The 19644-nt window shown below is 47.2% G+C and overlaps 1 protein-coding gene across 1 annotated transcript in view; it reads right to left on the reverse strand.

Annotated features, from left to right (window-relative positions):
* Positions 1-349: 349 nt before the first annotated feature.
* Positions 350-19644, reverse strand: part of MARCHF4 (membrane associated ring-CH-type finger 4) — a 108735-nt gene continuing 89440 nt past the window's right edge. Inside the window, exon 4 of the mRNA XM_059820469.1 lies at positions 350-711. Coding sequence (XP_059676452.1) covers positions 350-711 — 362 coding nt within the window. The remainder of the gene's footprint in view (positions 712-19644) is intronic.

Genomic DNA, 19644 nt, shown 5'->3' on the forward strand with positions numbered 1-19644 from the left:
CTCTGCCTACTCAGTTTGTAGTCTGTATTGCACTTGTTTTGTTGGGTTTTTTTGTGATTTGTGTTGTTGTGGTTTTTTTTTTTTACCTTTTTTTTTTTTTTTTTTTACTGGCTGGAAAACATTAACCTCTTTAGCATGAGTGTGCAGCTCTCCCTCCACCTGCTTTTTTCCTCAGCTGGCCAGGTGCCGCCTCTTACATCTTGTGCAGTTACCGAAAAAGAAAAGGAGAGGAGGGAAGAAAGAAAAAAAGAAAAAAATGAAAGAGAAAGAAAAAGGCACACCATGCTCCTCTGCTTTATGAGTTCTTTATCTCCTCCGCTTCGTGTTAAGGCCTCCTGAATTCCTCGGCTCAGACCGTCGTGACCCTCATGACGAGCTCTCTGTTACTACTAGACTGACTCCTCTGTTCGTGAGGCCTCAGGTGGCTGAGTATATGCAGGATGGTATAAGCACAGTGGTGGTCAGAGAGGGTGCCTGTGGCATGGCCGGCAGCCCGTGCCCCGCTGTCGGCTGGAGCGGAGTTAGTGGCTGTACCACCAGTGGAGGACGAATGGGTGGTTTGGGAGGAGGGGCGCTGATTTGTCCTGGTCCCTGTTTTTTGTTCCTCCATGTCCTTTGTTTTGTCATAGTTCAGCACTTTCCACTGCTGATTGACCGCCTGCCACCGTTTAAAAATCCGGTAAACCGAGGGCCCTTCGTGTATTATTAGACCTGGAGGGAAGGGGGAAAGAAATAAACATAAAACAGAAACAAAACTTTAGAAAGAACTGTAAACCTACCCCGGCATCCTGCCCCCCGCTAGCTGGTTAGCTCAGCTGTCCCTCAGCCAGTGTTTATTCAACGATAAATCACGTATTTTAATTACCGACTGGCAGAGCACCGGTGCTCCTGCTCTGCTGGATCCCTTTTCCCCTGAATTAAAAGGATTACAGCTTTATCTCAGCAATCAATAAATGGATCATAAATGCAGCAGAGTCAGTTATGCTCTTGCAGCAAAACAGTATCTGTTTTCCAATAAACGCCCGAGGTTTATCTATCACTGGACTAGTTTTGCCTGCTGCATAGGCGTGATTCACCCAGCTAATGGCGTGTGTTTGGAGGGGGTGTAACTGGATCTGACGTGCCGGTGACGTCTGCTGCACCAGCGTCATCTGTGTGCACAGCCCGAGCCTCTCCCCACACACACAGCAGCAGAGCAGACAGGCACATGGAGGCCAGAGGCAGCAACCGAGCCAAAACCGGGTCTGTCTATACTTATAAATGGTTTGTCATCCTAGGCAAAGTTTTGCTCATCTGCAGAGCAGGTACCTCATTGTGCGTCATTCCTCCCCTCCAAGGGGGAAAACAACACGCTTGAAAGAACGCGCAGATGAGCTTACACTGTGTGTGCGCTGAGTATGCGTGTAACCCCTATGTCCTGCTACCCATCTGCATATACCAGAGCTGATGTCCAGGGGATGGCACTGGGCTGTAGGACAACTGACTTCTAATGGTCTCTGCATTTGAGAGTGAGTGAGCAGTTCAGGCCCTTCCACCCAGCAGTCAGCTCACCTCCCCGCAGTCTCTCTCACCCTTCCCACCCTTGCAAGAGGACTGAAGGATTAGATAATGTTAGACGTTGTTTAGATGATGACAGTACTTGAGTATTAAGCTCTGTTATTTTTCAAGCTGCCAGGCTTTGGCTAGACCCTTTGAAAGCACTAGGACCAGCAGTGCCTGCAACACTGTGGTGTTCTTATCCACTGAGGCTGGAGAAAGCGGCAACGTCGGGTGTAGACTGGCTTGGTTAACACACTGTAATATAAATAACAAGCTTCGCTAGAGAGTGGGATTTATGCAGAATGAGGGGGGGGGTCTGAGTCCCCTTGTTTTGTAGCAATCTGTCCATTAGGAAAGTGCCTTTGTGCCCCGTGTAATGGAAGCCAGACCAGCAGGTAGGACACGTACTGCGTGAGTTCTTAATAACGACAGCTGCAGCGTTCTTGGTCAGGATCGATTATCAGAAACATTTCTAGGAAGAGCAGCTCTCTTGCCTACCTGTTGCAAGCATATTAATACAAGGGCAAAGAACAAAAGACCCACAAGACGTAAGAACCAAGAAGCAAAATCAGACTGAAACGAGGCGGTTACCTTGACCAGCATTGTGGGGGGAGATGATGGTCACCACAGAATAAAGTGGTTTACTGCTATCCCCGATGAATCAAGTGCTAGGGCTTTACCCTCCACCCGGCTTTTCCAGACTGTTCTAGTTTCTGATGACAGGTAATAATGGGAGTAAATCTGTGTATATCAAAACCCAAAATATCTGAAGGTCATCCTACCCTTAGGACTGACCTCCCCATTACTCAGTGATGAGATGCAGCCACCTGGTTTCTTAGGGTCTGCATCTGATTCTATAGAGATTAAACTCCAGCTTCAGTACAGATTGAGTTTCTAGCCTCTCTGGTTTTAAGCATAACTAGAAGCCCTGCAGACTTGATCACAGAATAGCTTCAGGGGACTCTCACATTCATCGTAATGGGGTGCTGAGCCTGCTTACTGGCTGTGGAAGTAATCCCCTTAGATAGTTTAAGTATTCAAATCTGGCGATTTTGGGACAGGGAATGGCATTGGGCACTACCGTATGGGAGACATCTTTACTCTGGTTCCCATAGACCAGTGAGATTCCACAGCTGTAATCCTGTAGTGATGCCAGCTTTTCATAACCAAACACCATGACGTCATAATAGAAAAATATGGTTTTCCCTCCCTACTTTGAAATATGAATTCTGACATCTTCTGATCAAAGCATCAACCATAAAAAGCAGGATTTAGGGAAAGCCTGCAGAGCCAGCCAAGGAGACAGAGCTTTGAAGCAGGCCTGAAGTGGATCAGCCCATGACAACGGACATTAGACATGTATTTAAATGAGCTGTCTGATCTGTAATGAATGAAATTCCACTCTGATCAATGGCAGAGCCAATGTTTCTCTGAGACCACTTCAAGCCTTGGATAAAAGAGCTGAAATCGAATGTTTTCTCCTTGGCTGTAGAACATTCTCCATAGAATCAAATCCATTCTCCAAAGTATTAAACACTGAGCCAGGATTGTAAATCTATTCTTAATTACCTTATCACAAATATTTAATGTGCATCCTGATTCAAGAGGGCTGTTTGTAAAATTCTTGTTTGTTTGCCTTCTAATTATAAATGTTTATGATCTTATGCAATTAACTGTGTGATGCTGATGGATGGGTTGCTGAGTCAACTGAGCACCTGTTTTCTTAGATAATTTTTGTTTCCAAATATTTATAAAAGTACAAAATAACTTGTTTTTGTCTGTATTTACTGGGTTCTAAATTACTTATCGATTTCCCAGTGTCAAGCTCAGGAAGCTGTAAAATTAAAAAGGAACCAAGTGCAGGGGTGGGCAGGGAGGCGGAAGTAACAGTGATTCATTTGCAAGAGTAAATGCCAAGAGTAAGCAAGAGTCCATCACTTTATATCAAGCTGCAGGATGCTTAATGCACCCTTCGAAACAAGTTTTGTCTGCATGAGATAAATTAGGATTGGGATTCCTATGTTCAGCTCTGTGCATTCCCTTCCAGAAACACCCCTCCCTCGAGGATCATTCTTGTTTACAGCAGTGAAACTTTCCAATTAAAGGCCAGACTTAAGTATGAAATCCTTCACGAAGTACTGTATTCAACTAGAAGTGTCCAGGTAGAAGCAATTATTCCATAAGCCAAATCCTCTGTGTGTGTGTAAGATAGCAGGTTGGTGTAAACTTCTCTCTTTGTGCACTTCTCTCTTTTCAACACAGAAATGTCTATATGAGAATTTCAGATGGATTCTGGTAGTGGCATGGTCCTTTTCCACTCCTCCCAAGTTTATCTCACCCTCTTCTGCTTCACAAATCTGTTCTCAATGGATCCTCTGTGAAAACCATCCTCTTCAGAAGGAAAATCTCTGTGAGTTTCATGCAAAACATGTTGGTCCAGCCTGTTGCCTGAAATCCCTTGTTTGTGGTGTTGGTAAAATGAAACTCCTATGGAACGTGGGCACTGAAGATGTGCTGTTCTCATTCCCATTTTCTCATGTAGAGACCTGGCTGGACCAGCATCAGAAGAAATTCCTTGAGCTGAAAATTGTTGAATGCTGGAAGAAGTATTCAGGGGAACTATAATATACAATTGTCTTGTTCTTATTTCACTCTTACGTCTGTTTGTGGCCATTGATGGAAAGCAGGCAGCTGGCTAGATGGACCCTTGGCCATTCTTATATTCTTAGACATTTCTACTTGTACTGGCTTGTGCCATGAAAAGATTTCCCAGATGGCTCTGGAGCTGGAGGCAGCCCATATTATGTGATGGGGTCATTAACCTGACAGCAAAGTCTACAAAAAAAATTTCTAATGCTTCTACTTGCATTGCCACATTGATGTGCCTGTGCTATTCCCAGGACAAGACATAGTACCTCTGAGCTAACATGGTAGGGCTAACCCAGTGCAGTGCTCTGAATTAACACATGCTGAATCTGGAACAATATGTACAGGAAACCATACTGATCTCTTTTCACTGTGTTCACTCTCTCCATGTATCAGCCTTTTTTGCTTTTTCTCTTGTGGCTTTATTATTATTGAGTCCATGCAGAGGGTCAGATCATGGTCAGCCCTGTAGAGTCCAGGCAGGAGGGACTAGTGATTATCCTGGGTGCAGGGATTACTTCCCAGAGCTGAGAAGCTGCTTTGTGCTTCACAGCACAGGCAAACACAACAACACTGTGGCAATAGGTTATACGTAAAACTGTACACATTGCTTACGCTGATATCTTACGCTTCCTTTCATTTATTATACATTGGAGAGTACCCAGCACCTAACCACTGCTCTTACGCAAAACTATCACAAGTGACCCCGCCCCAAAGAGCACAGAGCCTGGTTCCAGATTGGATTTAAAACAACAGGTAAGCAACATCAATCCAGGTTGGCCAGGCAAGGGTTGTGTCAGTGCAGTTGCATACCCAGTCAGTGCATGCCCCCAGCACCAGGGAGAGCAAGCTGACAACTGCTGACTCCGGGGAAAGACTTACCTCTTCCATTTACCCCCCACCCTCACTCTCATCTTCATCCCAGAACAAGAATAACTGGACTGATTCTTTTGCAGATGATCGAGATGCAGTCGGCAACAGAGCTAGCACTGGTGAAAGCAGTTTAATTTCCATGTTCTACTGATTGCCACAGCTAACCCTGAGCTTCTGGACTCTTAAAATGCAAGAGTTAGAAAGGGGAGCATGACCAAGAGTGAGTATCGTGGCCCAGAGGTAAGGCTCATGTAACTGTAGGATTTCTCTGAGCCTTGCAATACCTGTGCACACCACATCATGATCCACATGGGCAGTCTCTGTGCAAGGAAATGTTCTTGGTGCTGAAGGTGGACACATAAGGGCTATGGGCAGGTGGCCCTTTGTCTCTTGGGATTAGTTGGGACAGAGGTGCATGGCCATCAGTGGGCTTGTGGCAAGACCGGTCAAGAGAGAGGTCCTCAGCCCAATGGCTAGAAGGGTTGTTGGAATAACATGGGTAAAACCCAGATGTAACATGGACAACTGCATTTGTGCCTCTGGATGGGCAAGGGAGGATCAGCTGGCACACCACCAGCGTGTGAGATTAACCTGAGCGGTTGTAAGCCTCCAATTTAAGGCAACCTTGGAGCAGCAGTTTCCCAGAAATGACAAGCAGTCACTTTCTGCACATTGTCAGCCTCTGCCACCAAGTGATCTTTTCACTAGGACTTTCCGCCTCTAATTAACCTTCCTCTTATTCCAACACTTGCCATGCATTTTCTTGAAAGAGACAGATAAATTCTCGGGGCACAAACTGTTTCTCCTCTTTGCCAGTAAAGAAACCTCCGAAACAAGGCTTCTGCTGACAGTGAGTGGTACATCACCCCTGCACTGTCACTCATGTTATCTACAGGAGGAAAATCACAGTCCATTCCAGCCAGTTACTCTGTCCTGCCCCTCATAAATTCCCTGTCCTGACACCTGAGCTGTCACCTCTTGTTTCCACCTTCAACAGCACTTTCCCCTTTTGGTTTCCTTTCCAAATGCAGTTCCACCTCAGCCAGACAGCTGCCATGCTTTAGCCTTTCTGTTGCTTTCATTGCTGGGTGTCAGGGGAAGTTTACGCAGCTGTGATCAAAGCTTAATGTTTGCATCCACAGCAGCGGTGGCTCAGGCCAAGGCAAACCAATCCTCCCGGTAGATAACACTTTCATTGCTGGGTTTTCCCTCTATTGACATAATTGCATACATAAACCCTTCTATCCCTTTCTGTGAATTCTTTAATCTTTTGTGGCAATCTCAAATTCCCCCACTTTTGTTTCCAAAGGTCCAGCAGCTCAGCCCTCACTTATCTCTTTGCCTTAATCTCATCCTATGTGCTCCATCCTTAGCCACCTTTTATCTTAACCTAAGAGCAGAAAAGTGACTGTACTTGTTCAGACAAGGGGTCTGTCTCCCATAGCATCCTGCCTCCAGCAGTGGCCAACAGTACAAAGAAGGGTGTAAAAACAAAGCCAGGAGTGTGATGTATCCCTGATGGGCTCTGCACACTGCAGGGGCCATACCTAGCCACAGATGGTCCCTTGGCTCATGGTGTTCCCTAACCATAGGTTTCTAGTGTAGTACAGTAAAGTGTACTGACTTTTCCTCTGCTTTCTGTATTTGCTCAAGTTAGGCTGCCCTGCCACTTCCGAAATTCTCATAGTCCCCATGAGATTGCTCCATTCCAAAAAGTGCTTTAGAAATAACCATGAATCTCTGCCTCACCCCAACTTCGCAAGTACCTCACAGTACGTGGGAGATGAGTCACTGAGCTCTCACTGGACCCTTCCAATCCATACTGCTTTTCAGTGCAATTGTCGGTATTTTATCCCTCATCCCTCATGATACAAGATAGTCCTTGGTGATAAACCAGGAAAAGAGAGCCAGAGGGACCTTTTCCTGCAAATACGAGCTGGGAAAAGGGCACCTAGTATCTGACATGCCTCAACATTGTGGCAGGGTCAGTCCCAGCTGAATATGACAAGCTCTTTAAACAACCTAGCATCTCTAAATCCTCCAGTGGCTGAGACTCAAGGCTGCAGAGCTGTGCTCTGCAAGCAATGGGGAAGAGGGTGAACCACGGAGTGGGGAGGGGTAGATTCATAATTGAAAGTAATGTTGTGGCACCAGTGGGACTCTGCACTTGGGCTGATTTGGGAGGGGAGATGTGAACATGGGAGTTGACTAGGTGGGGAATCAGGTAATGCCCTCCCTCTCCTCACTCCTGTTCAGCATCTCCAGAACCTCTTCATTTTGCCCCCTTTTTTCTGCAAGTGAACTCCCCAGGAGGGCGCAGTCCCCAGAACAGAGAGGTGCAGAATCAGCTCTGTACACCCCACCTTTCTTTCGATACCCTGATGAAATAAACTGATATGTCACAGAATCACTGTCTTCACTAAGGTTGGAAAACACCTGTAAGATGATCAAGTCCAACCATCAACCCAACACCACACTGCCCACTAAACCATGTCCCACAATGCCTCGTCCACACGTTCCTTGAACACCTCCAGGGATGGTGACTCCACCATTCCATCTTGTTGATTTCTCCAATTTGCCAAGATCATTTCAAATGCTGATCTGATCCTCCAGAGTGCTTTCAGCCTTTCCAAGCTTGGTGTCATCTGTGATTTTTATAACAGCACTTCCTATTTCATTATCTAAGCCATTAATAAAAATATTGAAGAGAGCGGAGTCCAAAACAGTCCTACTTGAAACATGTTTCCAGTTTACAGTACACCACTGGCAACTACTGAGAAAGCAGTTTTTTGATTTGCTGTACACCTGCACTATGGTTATTTAATCTAGACCACATTTCTCTGGTTTGTTTAGGAGAATCTTAAGGCAAAGCACCAAAAGCATTGCCCAAGTCACGGCATATCAAACTGACTGCTTCCTCCTTAGCCACTAGGACAATTACCCTCCCAAATTAGATATGGTTATACTCTTGTGCTCATCAATTGGTTAGTTAAAAAAATATTCTAATATCTTGCTATGAACCAGTTAAGCTGATTTGCCCTTCATTTCCATGATCCTCAGTTCGTACCTTCTTTAACAATAGAGAGTATATTTAAAGCTAGGTACTCTGCTTGCATTTCCCCAGCTGCCTGGCACCTCCTGCATCCTCCCCAAGTTCCTGGTGATAAAATGCTTATGGGTCAGAGACTGCTCCTGCAGCTTCCTCTGAAGTTCATTAGGACATGCTGATAAGGACAGAGCTAACTCATTTGAATATTTTTGAGTCTGTTCTTTTCTGATTCTGCCCTAGGCTCCTTTCTCCTCATTAAAATTATTTTAGTTAAGTTTTGAAGACTAAAACAAAGGCAACATTTAACTCTTTGGCTCTTTTTGTATCATATATTATTTGAGCTCTCAGACTTGCCTTGTTCTTCTTACTTTACATATGCTTATGGCCCTATTTCCTGTTGCCTTTTATATCTCTGGATGGTCATCCTGGGGTTCAGCTCTTACAGCTCCCCATGCCTGTGTGATTTCTAGAGACTTTTCATTAGTTGCAAGCTCTTCTTTCTGCCTTTTGTGTGATTGCAGCTTCTGATTTTGGGTCCTCAAAGAGCTCCTGATGCAGCCTCAGTGCTCTCTTCCCACGCTTCTGAGCTTTCCCCTGCACAGGCACAGTTTGCTGTTGTGCCTTTAGTACCATGCCTTTTGGCAGCCGCGAGCTGTTTGCAGCCCTTTTATGCTTCAGATTCTCTTCCCAAGAGACACTCCCTGCTCTGGTCCCCTGAGGCTGCTGCTGCTGCTTTTCTGGAGTCCATTATCCTCACATTATACTTTTCTTCAGCTCAGGAATGCTTTCATCGCACAGTCACTTCATACAAACTACTGCTACATTCAGATTTTCAGGGCTTCTTTGCTTTCTGGTGAAATCAAATAAGAAGTATAGACTCCTTCATAACTGTTACCCCTGCTTTCCAAAATACAAATTTTGTCCCCAAAATGTTTCAAGAGCTTAGAGGACAGTCTATCTTGCATACAGGAGAAGTCCAGGTAATGGATGACCTGGGACCTCTGGTGCTGTCTTTTAGACATTTCAGGTAGTTGCAAGACACTGGGCCAGTGAGCAGGATGTCTCTAGTCCACAAGACATCTAGCAAAAGCCTGCTCTGAATAATGCTGGAACTGTACAAGGAGGGTGTGCAAGCTTGGAAATGTCCAGCGTTGAATGACATATAGCATAAACCGAAACTGTATTCATAATGATTGGAGCTCGAGTGAATGCTTAGCCTATGGAAAAAAATAATTAGCTGATTATAAGCAGGGATTTTCTTATCAATCATTCTCCATGCACTTTTTTAATATCTAAAGAACTGATTAAATATGTACGAATCTGGGCTGTGTTTTGCCTTGACAGAACTGGGATGGCTGCATGGCTGGACCCTGTTGAGTGCTGTTGATCACTGGATGACACGTGCTGTCATGGAGCCCACGGGTCTGGGAAAGATGAAATACTCCTTCTGCCCATCACCCTTTAAGTGTATTTGCTGTAATGGAGCTCCACTGGCAGGCAGCGTTCACAGCAATGTATGTGTCACGCTTGGCTCTCCTCAGGCCACAGGGGCCACAACTCCAGCAAGACTGAAACTGAGCCCCTCAAAGGGTGAGACCTCCATGGCCTGGGCAGAGCCCCCACCAGTGCACGTAAAAAAGCTGCTCCCAGCTGTCTTGGGGAGGTATTTTACAGAGGTATGGACTCTTCCATTTCGGGTCATTAACAGCACAAACAGGCTGGCCCCCAAGCCTTTGATTGCTGACTAACAGGCAAACCTTGTGCTTATTATGGCTTGTCTCCTCTCAAGCAAGCTGGGGCTCGACAACGGCTCTGCCTCAAAGCTTCCTCAGCCCCAGGTGGGCCAGAACCCCCCACAAAGGCAACGAGAGCCCTTCTCCTTCCCTGCCTCCTCCACTCCATCTGGCAGAGCAATGGGAGCAGCAGGTTCCATCTGGGCGGGTGGTTGCACTACGCCCCAAGCTCTCTGCAGCCATTAACACCCACCCCCAGACTCAGCAAGAGCCCTGCTTGGTGGGAGATGGATCCAGCGTGCTGGCATCTCAGAGGGTCCCCACAGTTGCTGTTCCACCAGGCGAGCGATCATGGCAGACCTCACCCCCTGCCACTCTGGGGCTGAGCATGGGGGGCCGGGGAAAGGAGGCAGCTCCTTTGTTCCTGATGGGAGAGCTTGGCGTGACAGCCGGCAACATCTCTCCTCCAGGCAGCACTGTGTTTTGCAGGATGCTGCTGAGCTATGTGGCAAGAGACAATTTCCAGGTCATGACACTGTAGCATGTCATGAGTTCATGTAACACAAGCATGTGGCGGTGATTCCTGTGCACACAGGATGCTATGGGTTCCTCTTGGAAGCTGGTACAGCCCATGCCACATACGGGGCATTTGTAGCTGCGGAAGGAGGAACACTTTATCCAGTGGAATGAATTGAGAGGACAGGTAGAACTGCCTGTCGTTGGGCTTGGGGAGCTGGTGGAAGCTGGGGGCAGTATGTTGTAGGAGCATTGGGTGAGCTTTTATGGCTGCCAGGTAGATGCCACCTTCTCTGCGAGGTGCTACCTTCATCCCAGGGCAGCCATCTTCATTCATGTCCTCTGCCCACCCTCACGATCCTCTACATCACATGGGCTGGGCCCTGTAGGGCTGAGCTGACAAGGCCCCAAATGATGAAAGACTGGCAAACTTAAGGAGCTGATTGATAGGAGATGTCCAAGGGACAGGAAATTCCTTTTCATTCAGCTCTCCCACATGGTTTGTTTGTATGGGAAAACAGCATCCGTTGTCTGCAGGGTGCCATCTGTGACAGAGGAGCTGGGCTGACCCCGGGAACCACATCGCTCTAGAACGCAACATCGCTCTAGAAATGCCGCAGTATTTTCAGCTGTAAGCATAGGAGCTACCAACCACCACAAATTTCTCCTGCCCTGCCCAGACCAGCACTTTTACACCCTGCCTTAAAACTGGGACAAAAAAACCAAAACAAGAAATAACAGCAAATATATGTTAAAATAAAACCCAGATAAATCCTCGCTCAGGCAATAGATAAACCATAAACAAAAGCACTCCTGTAAACTCAGCTGGCTGCGGACAGCTACAGCAAAATGGATGTTGTGCCCTTAAGGACTCTTGTACTCCTGTGGTATTTAATTCACGGTGCACGATAAAGCAGAGGATTAAAGGGCAGTCTCTAGCTATGCAGGCAGCAATAAATGAGACTCTTATTGGAAAAAGCAAATACATAAATAAAGACTGGAACTGCACCGGCAGAACAGCCTTGCTTCTGAATCGTACATCTCCAGCATCATTCCCCACTTGTGAGTCTATCTGTAACTGTGCCAGTATAGGAGGGATAGGGCTTGGAGGCATTACCCATATGCTCCCTTGCTTTCTTAAAGTTTCCCCTCCTTGCTTTGTACCTAGGATTATATAGACCCTCTTGGTGACTTTTTCCCCAAAATTTAAAATGGAGATGAGAACAACAGCCCACATCTTGAAAGGACTTTGTGCACGAAAGGTGAAAGTCACTCATGTGCATGACAGATAGTCTTAGGTCTTCAAAAGAAGGGAGTAGAAAATAATTTCAAACTGGATTGAACAGAGCACTGGCCAAATGCACAGCCTGGTCTCTGGGTCTCTGTTTCCAGACATTCCCTGGCAGAACTCCATGGAGGTGGATACTCGTGGTGAGGAGAGAAAAAGCATGTGGCTTCCATTTCACTATGCTTGCACCACGGCAGTCAGTCCTCCAGGTCTGGGTCCTGAACCTTTCTATCCTATAGCTAACATTACTTTGACCAAAGCGCTGCCTGTGCAGTCATGTTGCATCCTCAGCCATTCCTGCGACATTTCTTTAAAGGCAAAGCTGGACAACTGCCCTGTTTTGTGTAGGGTTTGGAACTCTGGCTTCACACTTGCTTGGAGTGAGACTTGAAAAAGTCGTGCTGTCCCCCAGAATGGAAGAATACATGCATATTTTCAGAAAGGTGAGAATGTTTCGTTTGGACTTGAATTTGTTCCATTTGGACTTGAATTTTTTTAAAATGTTGTATTCCAATTCTGACACTGAATTTAAAAGACTCAGCATGAGCAGTCATCTCTAAATGCTAAATCAAAATGCTTTGTTCAATAATGATCAAAACATGACATTTGCTTATTGAAGGTAGAACTAGTGCCTCCCTCTCTGCTTTTATTAGAAAATGAAATTCTGTAAGAAAAAATGGGAATAGTTTCACAGTTTTTCATTTTCTGAAGGATGCAGGTCCTGTCTGAGCTCAATCCCTTCAGACTGCTCCAGCCACCCAAGCTCTCTTTCACTAAGAGGAATAGGGACTAGTTAGGAAAGACATAAAGGTGAGCACAGCTGACCCTCAACAGAGCATCCCCCAGGGTAATGTAGGACACACAGGCTATATTAATGGACCTGGCAGTTCCTCTGAAGTTGCAGGACAGTGTGTGCATTGCGATTGCTTCTGTCCCCTTGTTGGAGTGAGATGTGGGCATCTTTTCCCCTCTGCCATGTAGGAAGGCACCCCAAGGACATGAGGCAGAAGGTGCTCATGGTGCTCTTTGGGCAGCCTGTTGCCGGGCTGTGTCCCTGGGACACACCATGGTGCAGCCTGTGTGTGGCTGCTTTGTCCTTCACAGCCATGACAAAATCTTTCATTGCAGACCCCAGGATTTCTGTGGGATCTCCAGGAGCCTTCCACCTTGGGTGCTGCAGCCTCTCCTCTCTGCTGCCCTACAGTGCCCCCACAGGTCTCACCCCCCCTTCTCCCCTGCAAAGGTCTTCACCTCTCACACAGAGGCACTATTCAAAATTAAGGAAGGTGGTAGGAGCCAAGAGGACAAGGGTCTATAATTTCCAATCTGTTACTAGCTAGGATCTCTGGGAGGGCAAAACTTTTGCCTTCCTGCTCTGGATATACAAGTTTCTTCCATCAGAGCTGAAGACCTTTAGGGGCTGTGATACCCAGCTGAGTGAATGCTGACGCAGGCTGAAAGGGGCAGGTAAGAGTTTATACGCACCTACGGGATCCATCAATGCTGAGCTGAGAAGAATGAAAGCAGTAAAGGGAACCAAGAGTGGCTAAGCCTGCAGCAAACGCCTGGAGAAGAGCCTTGTAGGACACAGAGAGGTCCATGATGCGGCTGTGGCTGAGCAGAGTGAATTTTCCCACTGGCCCTGTCTGAAGGTCATTGCTGTGGGTTTGTTTACTGGCAGGAGCTCTTCTAAGAAGGTAAAGTGCTGGCTGGACTGCTGGGCACAGGATCCCTGGTGTTATTTAATCTTATTGAACAACTTCTGCTGAACACTGCATGGTCGTATGGGTATTTTGGATCCAGGTCTGCCATGGGGTAGAGGGCCTCAGGCTGTGCTGTCATTGGTGGGTCTTGGTTCAGGAAGAAAAGTGCTGCTTCAGGGACTAACTTCCAGACAAAATAAGTTTAGTTACTTAAGATTAGCAACTTAGTCCATAGGCCTGTTTGCAGTATTCTTGCTTACAGACTGTTGTATCTGGGTCTGAAAGATGACTTTGTTGGTAGGTAGCCATCCCTCCAGGAGAAGAACCGATCAGTCATTGCTTCAAGAAGCAATCCCAGAGCTGGATTAATGTGGCTTCATGTTAATATCTTCTTACCTCTGCTTTTGGCTCCCTACAGAGCTGGAGACACAGCAAAAGCAGCCTCATCCACTATGCATGGGCATGGGGGATGAATCCCCTGCGGCCTCATCTTTGACTATGGAGTTGACTTCTCCTGCTACAGCCACAAAGGCACGCCAGGGACCACAGCCTCCCACCTCCAGAAGTAACCTGTCTGCAGGGATGGAGGCTGTAGTAGGAGGAGCGATGAGACAGAAGGCAGTTGGAAAAACACAGCCTGGCACAGAGCTGAGGACTTTTTCCATCCTTTACTAGGCAGCACAATTTATGTAGCTGGTGCGGAAGATCCTACCAGCTGCCTACGAGGGAATCTCCTGCTGTAGTGTAGAAGCTGTGACAGGCAGGTGAGTGCTTCTGCCTCTGCCCACGGATGGGAACTTAACCCAGGGACACCAGGCACTTGATTCCAACACAGGGTTTAGTGACAGGGAAGCATCGTTCTGATTATAACGAATCACCCTCGAAAGCACAAGATGCAGTTCACAAGGCAAAAGGATTTCTTTTCCCCCTCAGAAAATGTTAATTATGTTGCCCTTATTAAATGCTAAACACATTGATCCACTGGAGCAGAGAGCACCATATGGTTATTCATGACAAAATACATCTCCAGAGCCCTGTTGCAACAGTGGGAAACTGCATGGAGATGGATGTGGTGAACGATTGTGGAGTTGAAAGGACACGTGTGAAAGGCCAGGTGCTGCTCTGACTGTGCTGGAAGCCAACCTCCTTTCCTGAAAAAAGGGAGGGGGTCCAGAACCAGGTCCAAACCCTGTGGCTCTTTGCTCATCAGCAACGTGCTCGTTCTGCGGAGAGCTGCTGGTGCTGCACTGGAGTTCAGTAGGCGCATTGAGCCTCTGCAGAAATGCCCGCTGGTGAAAGCAGCACACATGCACGCATGCCGGCTGGCCCGCTCTGCTCTCTTATTGAATAATCAATGCAGCATTAGATAAAAATAGGTCCCATCTTTCAGGAGTGGAGGGCGGCATGTCTCGGCTTTGCCGAGCATCCGCTGTTCCTGGACAGCGGCCAAGAAGTCAGTCGGCAGATCAGCTGTGCAGCATTGCTTCTCCTGCTGCTGGACCAGGTACAGGGCCCTGAATGACTGCTCTTGAGGGACAGTCCCTGCCCAGCTGGGTTGAAAGCCCCACAATGCGCCCTGTGGGGACTGTTCCTGTCTCCACACTCCCCTTTACAGCTGATAAATCAATGATTTGCTCAGTGGTTTTCTGAGCATGCACGTTGTGGTTGAATGCATGCAAACCAGGATTCACAGTGCAAAAAAAGGGAATTGACTGCCTGACTTCATCCCAGCTGCCTGTTCTGATGATAGGGCCTGGATCTGGTCACTCCAGTTAGCTCCTGGTAGCTCCAGTTTGCAGGCAAACTGGGCAAGAAGTGCATGAACAGCATGGCAAGCAGTGCATTGAGATGAAGGGCATGGAAGACTTCTGCATGGTCTCATGGGTCTCCTCCTGGTATGTGGAAGCCATAAACTTTTGCTGCCTGGGTTGGACTCAGTTTTCTCCTCTGAAGCCATTTTCTGAACTTCTCTGCCTTGTGCTCTGCCTTTAGGGTGTCATCAAGCTAACACATGGGCTTGGTGCTTCCCCAAAACTGATTCCCTACTGCTGTAGCAATTATTCCTGCTTTGTACCTTGGGGGACTATGCAGACCTGAATGAAAACATCTGCTTTCCTTTTGAGAATTGGATCAATACAGATGAAGGCCTTGAAGACACTTAATTTCCCAGTTCCTCTTTATTTTACTGGGACTTTGACTCCTAAATCCTTTGAATGCTGAGGCCCCAAGTGACCTGGCTAGAAAACACCCTGAGGCTACCTCAGCCTGGCATTTCCTCTAGGAAGCAAAGCTCATTTAAAACGAAACCACATTAGTCTTGGCAGGAAGTTTGAATTGTGACTGTCTCAAGGAAGCTCCATTAATTACTGTTCCCATTGCACTATGAAAGATCAAATGCTGTGGATCAGTTTTAATTGGCTATTGATTTCTTATGTTATTACCTACGGTTGTGCTGAGATGCCATCAGACATACTGGATGCTTTTGATTATTCTTGCTGGCAGCTGGGATTAAAAACAGTGGGCACACACTTCCTGATCTGTAATGGATCACCATCGTGTGCCAACAAAAATCGTTGGCAGGATGAATGGTCCTGCTTTGCCTGTCTCTTGTGCTATTGAGCTGCAGTGCAGTTACTGCTGTGAAGGCAAATACCCTCAGGGAACCGGCTGCCAAGGAAGGCAAGGGAAAAGCTTCAAAGAGCATGAGGATTTAGTACTTGCAAAAGTGAACGGCTGTCAGCACCAAAGCAGGGTGAGTCAGAGAGCAAGGACTGGGTGGGCATGGACAAAGCAACAGTCTCTACCAGACAGCGATCCAAGGAGAGGCAGATCGGATTGCTTTCGCAGCACTGGGGATAAGCCCCCCTCATGCCAGCCACAGGGATATCCCTGTGTGAGCACAAGCAGGACTGCGCACACAAACGGTGACAGTGACAGCCCTGTGTGCACAGCCTGCTAATGGCCTTCCTGAGACGCGCTTCCCCCTTGGAGCCAATCTGGTGATGCCTGAGCCTAGACTGTGACATGCTATCATTAGCTGTCAGTTCCTCCTTGTTTAACAGGAGATGGTTTCCTGTCCTCCTGACCCCAAATGACACCTTAATCTACAAACGCTGACTTTCCCTAATTGCACCTTGACAGAGAGAGAGGCAAACCCCTCCTTCCCCCTCCAAGGACTGTCATTTAATTAACAGGCAGGTATCTCTCAGGATTTACAGCCCAGCTCTAAGCTGCTACTCTCCCTGCTCAGTAACTCAGGCCTGTGAAGGCTCACTCCATTTGTCTCTGCATTTCAATAACCACGTTTCTGCTAATCCCTCTCTATGCCAGCTTTCTGGATTTACCTCTCATGGAGCCATGGAGAGAGCAGTTATTAAAATGCACAGTCCCCATCTCACTTTTCATTCACTTCCTTGTTGCTGATCTCAAATGTCTGTGTTGTAGATGGCTTCACAGCAGAGCAATACCTATGCTGGCACCATTACCAGTTTCTAGTTTAATCCAACTCTCATATCTGTCTTACAGACATCACCAGAGATAGCACACATGAAAGAGAGAGACATCAGAATCAAAGATGTTGGGGCTGGCTGGATATCAGGAAGCATTTATTCTGTTCCTCCTTCGCAAACTGGGATCATCTCTCCACAACCTGTTCTTGACATATGTTTTCTACCAGGTTCTTAAAAAAATCCAGTATTGGAGACTCCCAAAAATCCCAAGCAATTCTTTCCAGTGCTTCCTGCCCCCCTCTTAGATGGCTGAGAGCAAGGGGGAGAACAGTGTTGAAAGACTATTTTGCACCAGATGGATGTAGCTTCTGGTACTTGGGGCCATACCATCTGTCCTGCTGGTCATGAGGAGCAGATTCATTTTACTTTGGTTGTGGTTTTGTTTCCATGGTGGGTGAAGGGGTAGCAAATGGTGTCTGTCTCTTAAAACTGTTTTTGTGGAGCATGCTAGGACCTAGCAAAGTCCCAAGAAAACTAGTGTATTACTGAATGTGAGTGGCTGAGGGTCAAACCCAAGACCCCGGGATTTTGATGCATGGATCAATAGTCTCTGAGTTAACAGCTGTATTTTGAGAGCTCAGCTTGGAGATGATTTGACTATTTCAGATCAAGTACAGCTCAAGTGACAATAACAACAACCAAATGATCTGTGCTTAGGGAGCTATACGTGCAAGTGAGCACTCATGCCCTCACCTTTGGCTCCACATTGGAAAGACCAGTGCTGCTGTGGGATTGCCCATGCAAATTGCCACAGATATCTCTGTCTTGGCAAATTGCTATCTAAACCCCTTAATGACTTGGAAGAGAGATCACACAAAATAGCTGGGCAGTTGCTGACTAGGTGAGTATTCCCTGTGTGATGATAGTTACGATCTCTGCAGATTTGACGTCTTCTCCAGCTTTGAGACTCTACAGTGCCAGAGGAAGTGTCCTGCTGAGCACCTCCAGTCACAGGGTTTGTAAACTGGCCTCCTGGATGAAAGTCACTGACTGCTCAATGGACATGAGACATGCAAGCACAATCGAAGTGGGAACTGGCGGGAACTGCAGAGGAGCTCTGCTTCAGTACCTCTGCTCTTTAGTAAATACCTTGTCTTTCAAACTGCTGCTCCTCTGCCAGTGAAAGCAAAACTTGGGGTCAAACTGGGGGAAGGAACAGTTGGAATTCATACAATTAGTGTAGGACCTACAATATAACATTCTGCTAGCTAAGGCTGCCCAGTCTGTTACCAAACAATGCACAGACAATGTGTGTGTTACATTAGCTGAAAAAACCAAGTGTGGTAGAACTGAGTGGACTTAATGTCCTGCTCTTTCCCCATCACTGAGCATTTCTTAGTTCCTAAATCTTTCCTACCCGCCCACAGGCTGGAAAGCAAAAGGGGAGAAGGGCTGGGCTGCGGAGGAGGAGACACCAAAATGCACAGACAGCACCCTGGTATTTCAAGAACGGTTGTCACAGCAATTATCCATGAGAGGTTTTATCCTGAACTTGCAGAAGTGGAACTAAAGCCCAGGGAGGAGTAACAAGAGGCTTCAGGCCATGCTGGCAGTCAGGAGCAGAACTCTGAATCTCTGGAGATGGCTTTGCCCGGCTGTGATCAAAAACCCTGCACGAGGCTGCAAGGTTTGGGAGAAGGATAAAGAGAGGGAGAATAGCTGTTCCACAGTGAGGAACTCACTGCGAGTCTTCTAGGGAGCTGGCATTGCTGCATCCATCACAGTCAAGCAAAGCTATAATGAATGAGGAATTAAACCCAGTTGTGGAGTTCTCTTTGATCAGCCCTTTCTGCTGACTTGGCCTGGCCTGGCCTCTCCATGGGACAGACTAGCCTTTTGGCTAGTGCTAGTGCAGCCCCCTAAAATTATCAGGGCTGGAGAGAAGTCACTCAGAGGAGAGACCTGACCGCATTGACAGCCAGGGAGTCACAGCTCCCGGTGAAGACATCATTTGTCACTTGGTTCAACCTGGGCAGAGAAAGAAGAGGAGGAGGAGGAGGAGGCAGGGAGGAGAGTGAACGCTAGATCTCAGGTAGCACTGCTCAGAGCTGCCCTTCCTCTGCACTGCAGACCTGGGAGCGCCAGCAGCTGGGATTGCAAAGGGTATTGATGCACAATACAAGCAAGTTTTACACTGGAGCGTGGCAGGGGCAGAGGGCTGGCTGCATGCACATATGAGCTTTTCTAGGGAAATGTTTGAAATGTATGAAAGGCTCACATGGTCCAGAACATCATCTCTCCTGGTCGGGCATGGGTGGGTTGCCTGGCAGTACAGGCAGACATGCTGCACACAAGTGAAGCCATCTCTGGGTGGACACTGCTCTGAGGTGCTGGGCAAGAGAAGCCACATACAGACATGTTAACTCACTGCATCTGTAACGCTTCCCACTTGCTTTTGAGTTTGTGGGAAAGACAGTGTGCCTGGCCCACCAGGACTGCGCAGGGAGGACCATGAGACAAGGGGCTGCCCCAAGCCACGACTCTGAAATGTTCCTGGGAACAGGATGGCCGCTTGATATTTGGCTGGAAAAAAATCAAAGCTCCCAGCTTAAGGCATTAAGCTTGATGGTGACATTGGTGGAGATGGAAAAGGGGCTTTTTTTTCCTTCAGAGAAGGTGGAGAAGAGAAATAGAGGCCAGACCCTTAAAAAAATTAGTACGAAAGAAACAAAAAACCTCAAATCTGAATCTGTCTGCCCAGTGCCCCTTGAGTTCATGGCTGGCTTGGTTTGTTCTCGGCCGTGTGGGAGGATTTAGCTCCTATTGACAAATGAGCTAATCAGTTCCC

This window comes from Gavia stellata, chromosome 8 (genome assembly GCF_030936135.1).
Source record: "Gavia stellata isolate bGavSte3 chromosome 8, bGavSte3.hap2, whole genome shotgun sequence".
Classification (NCBI taxonomy): domain Eukaryota; kingdom Metazoa; phylum Chordata; class Aves; order Gaviiformes; family Gaviidae; genus Gavia; species Gavia stellata.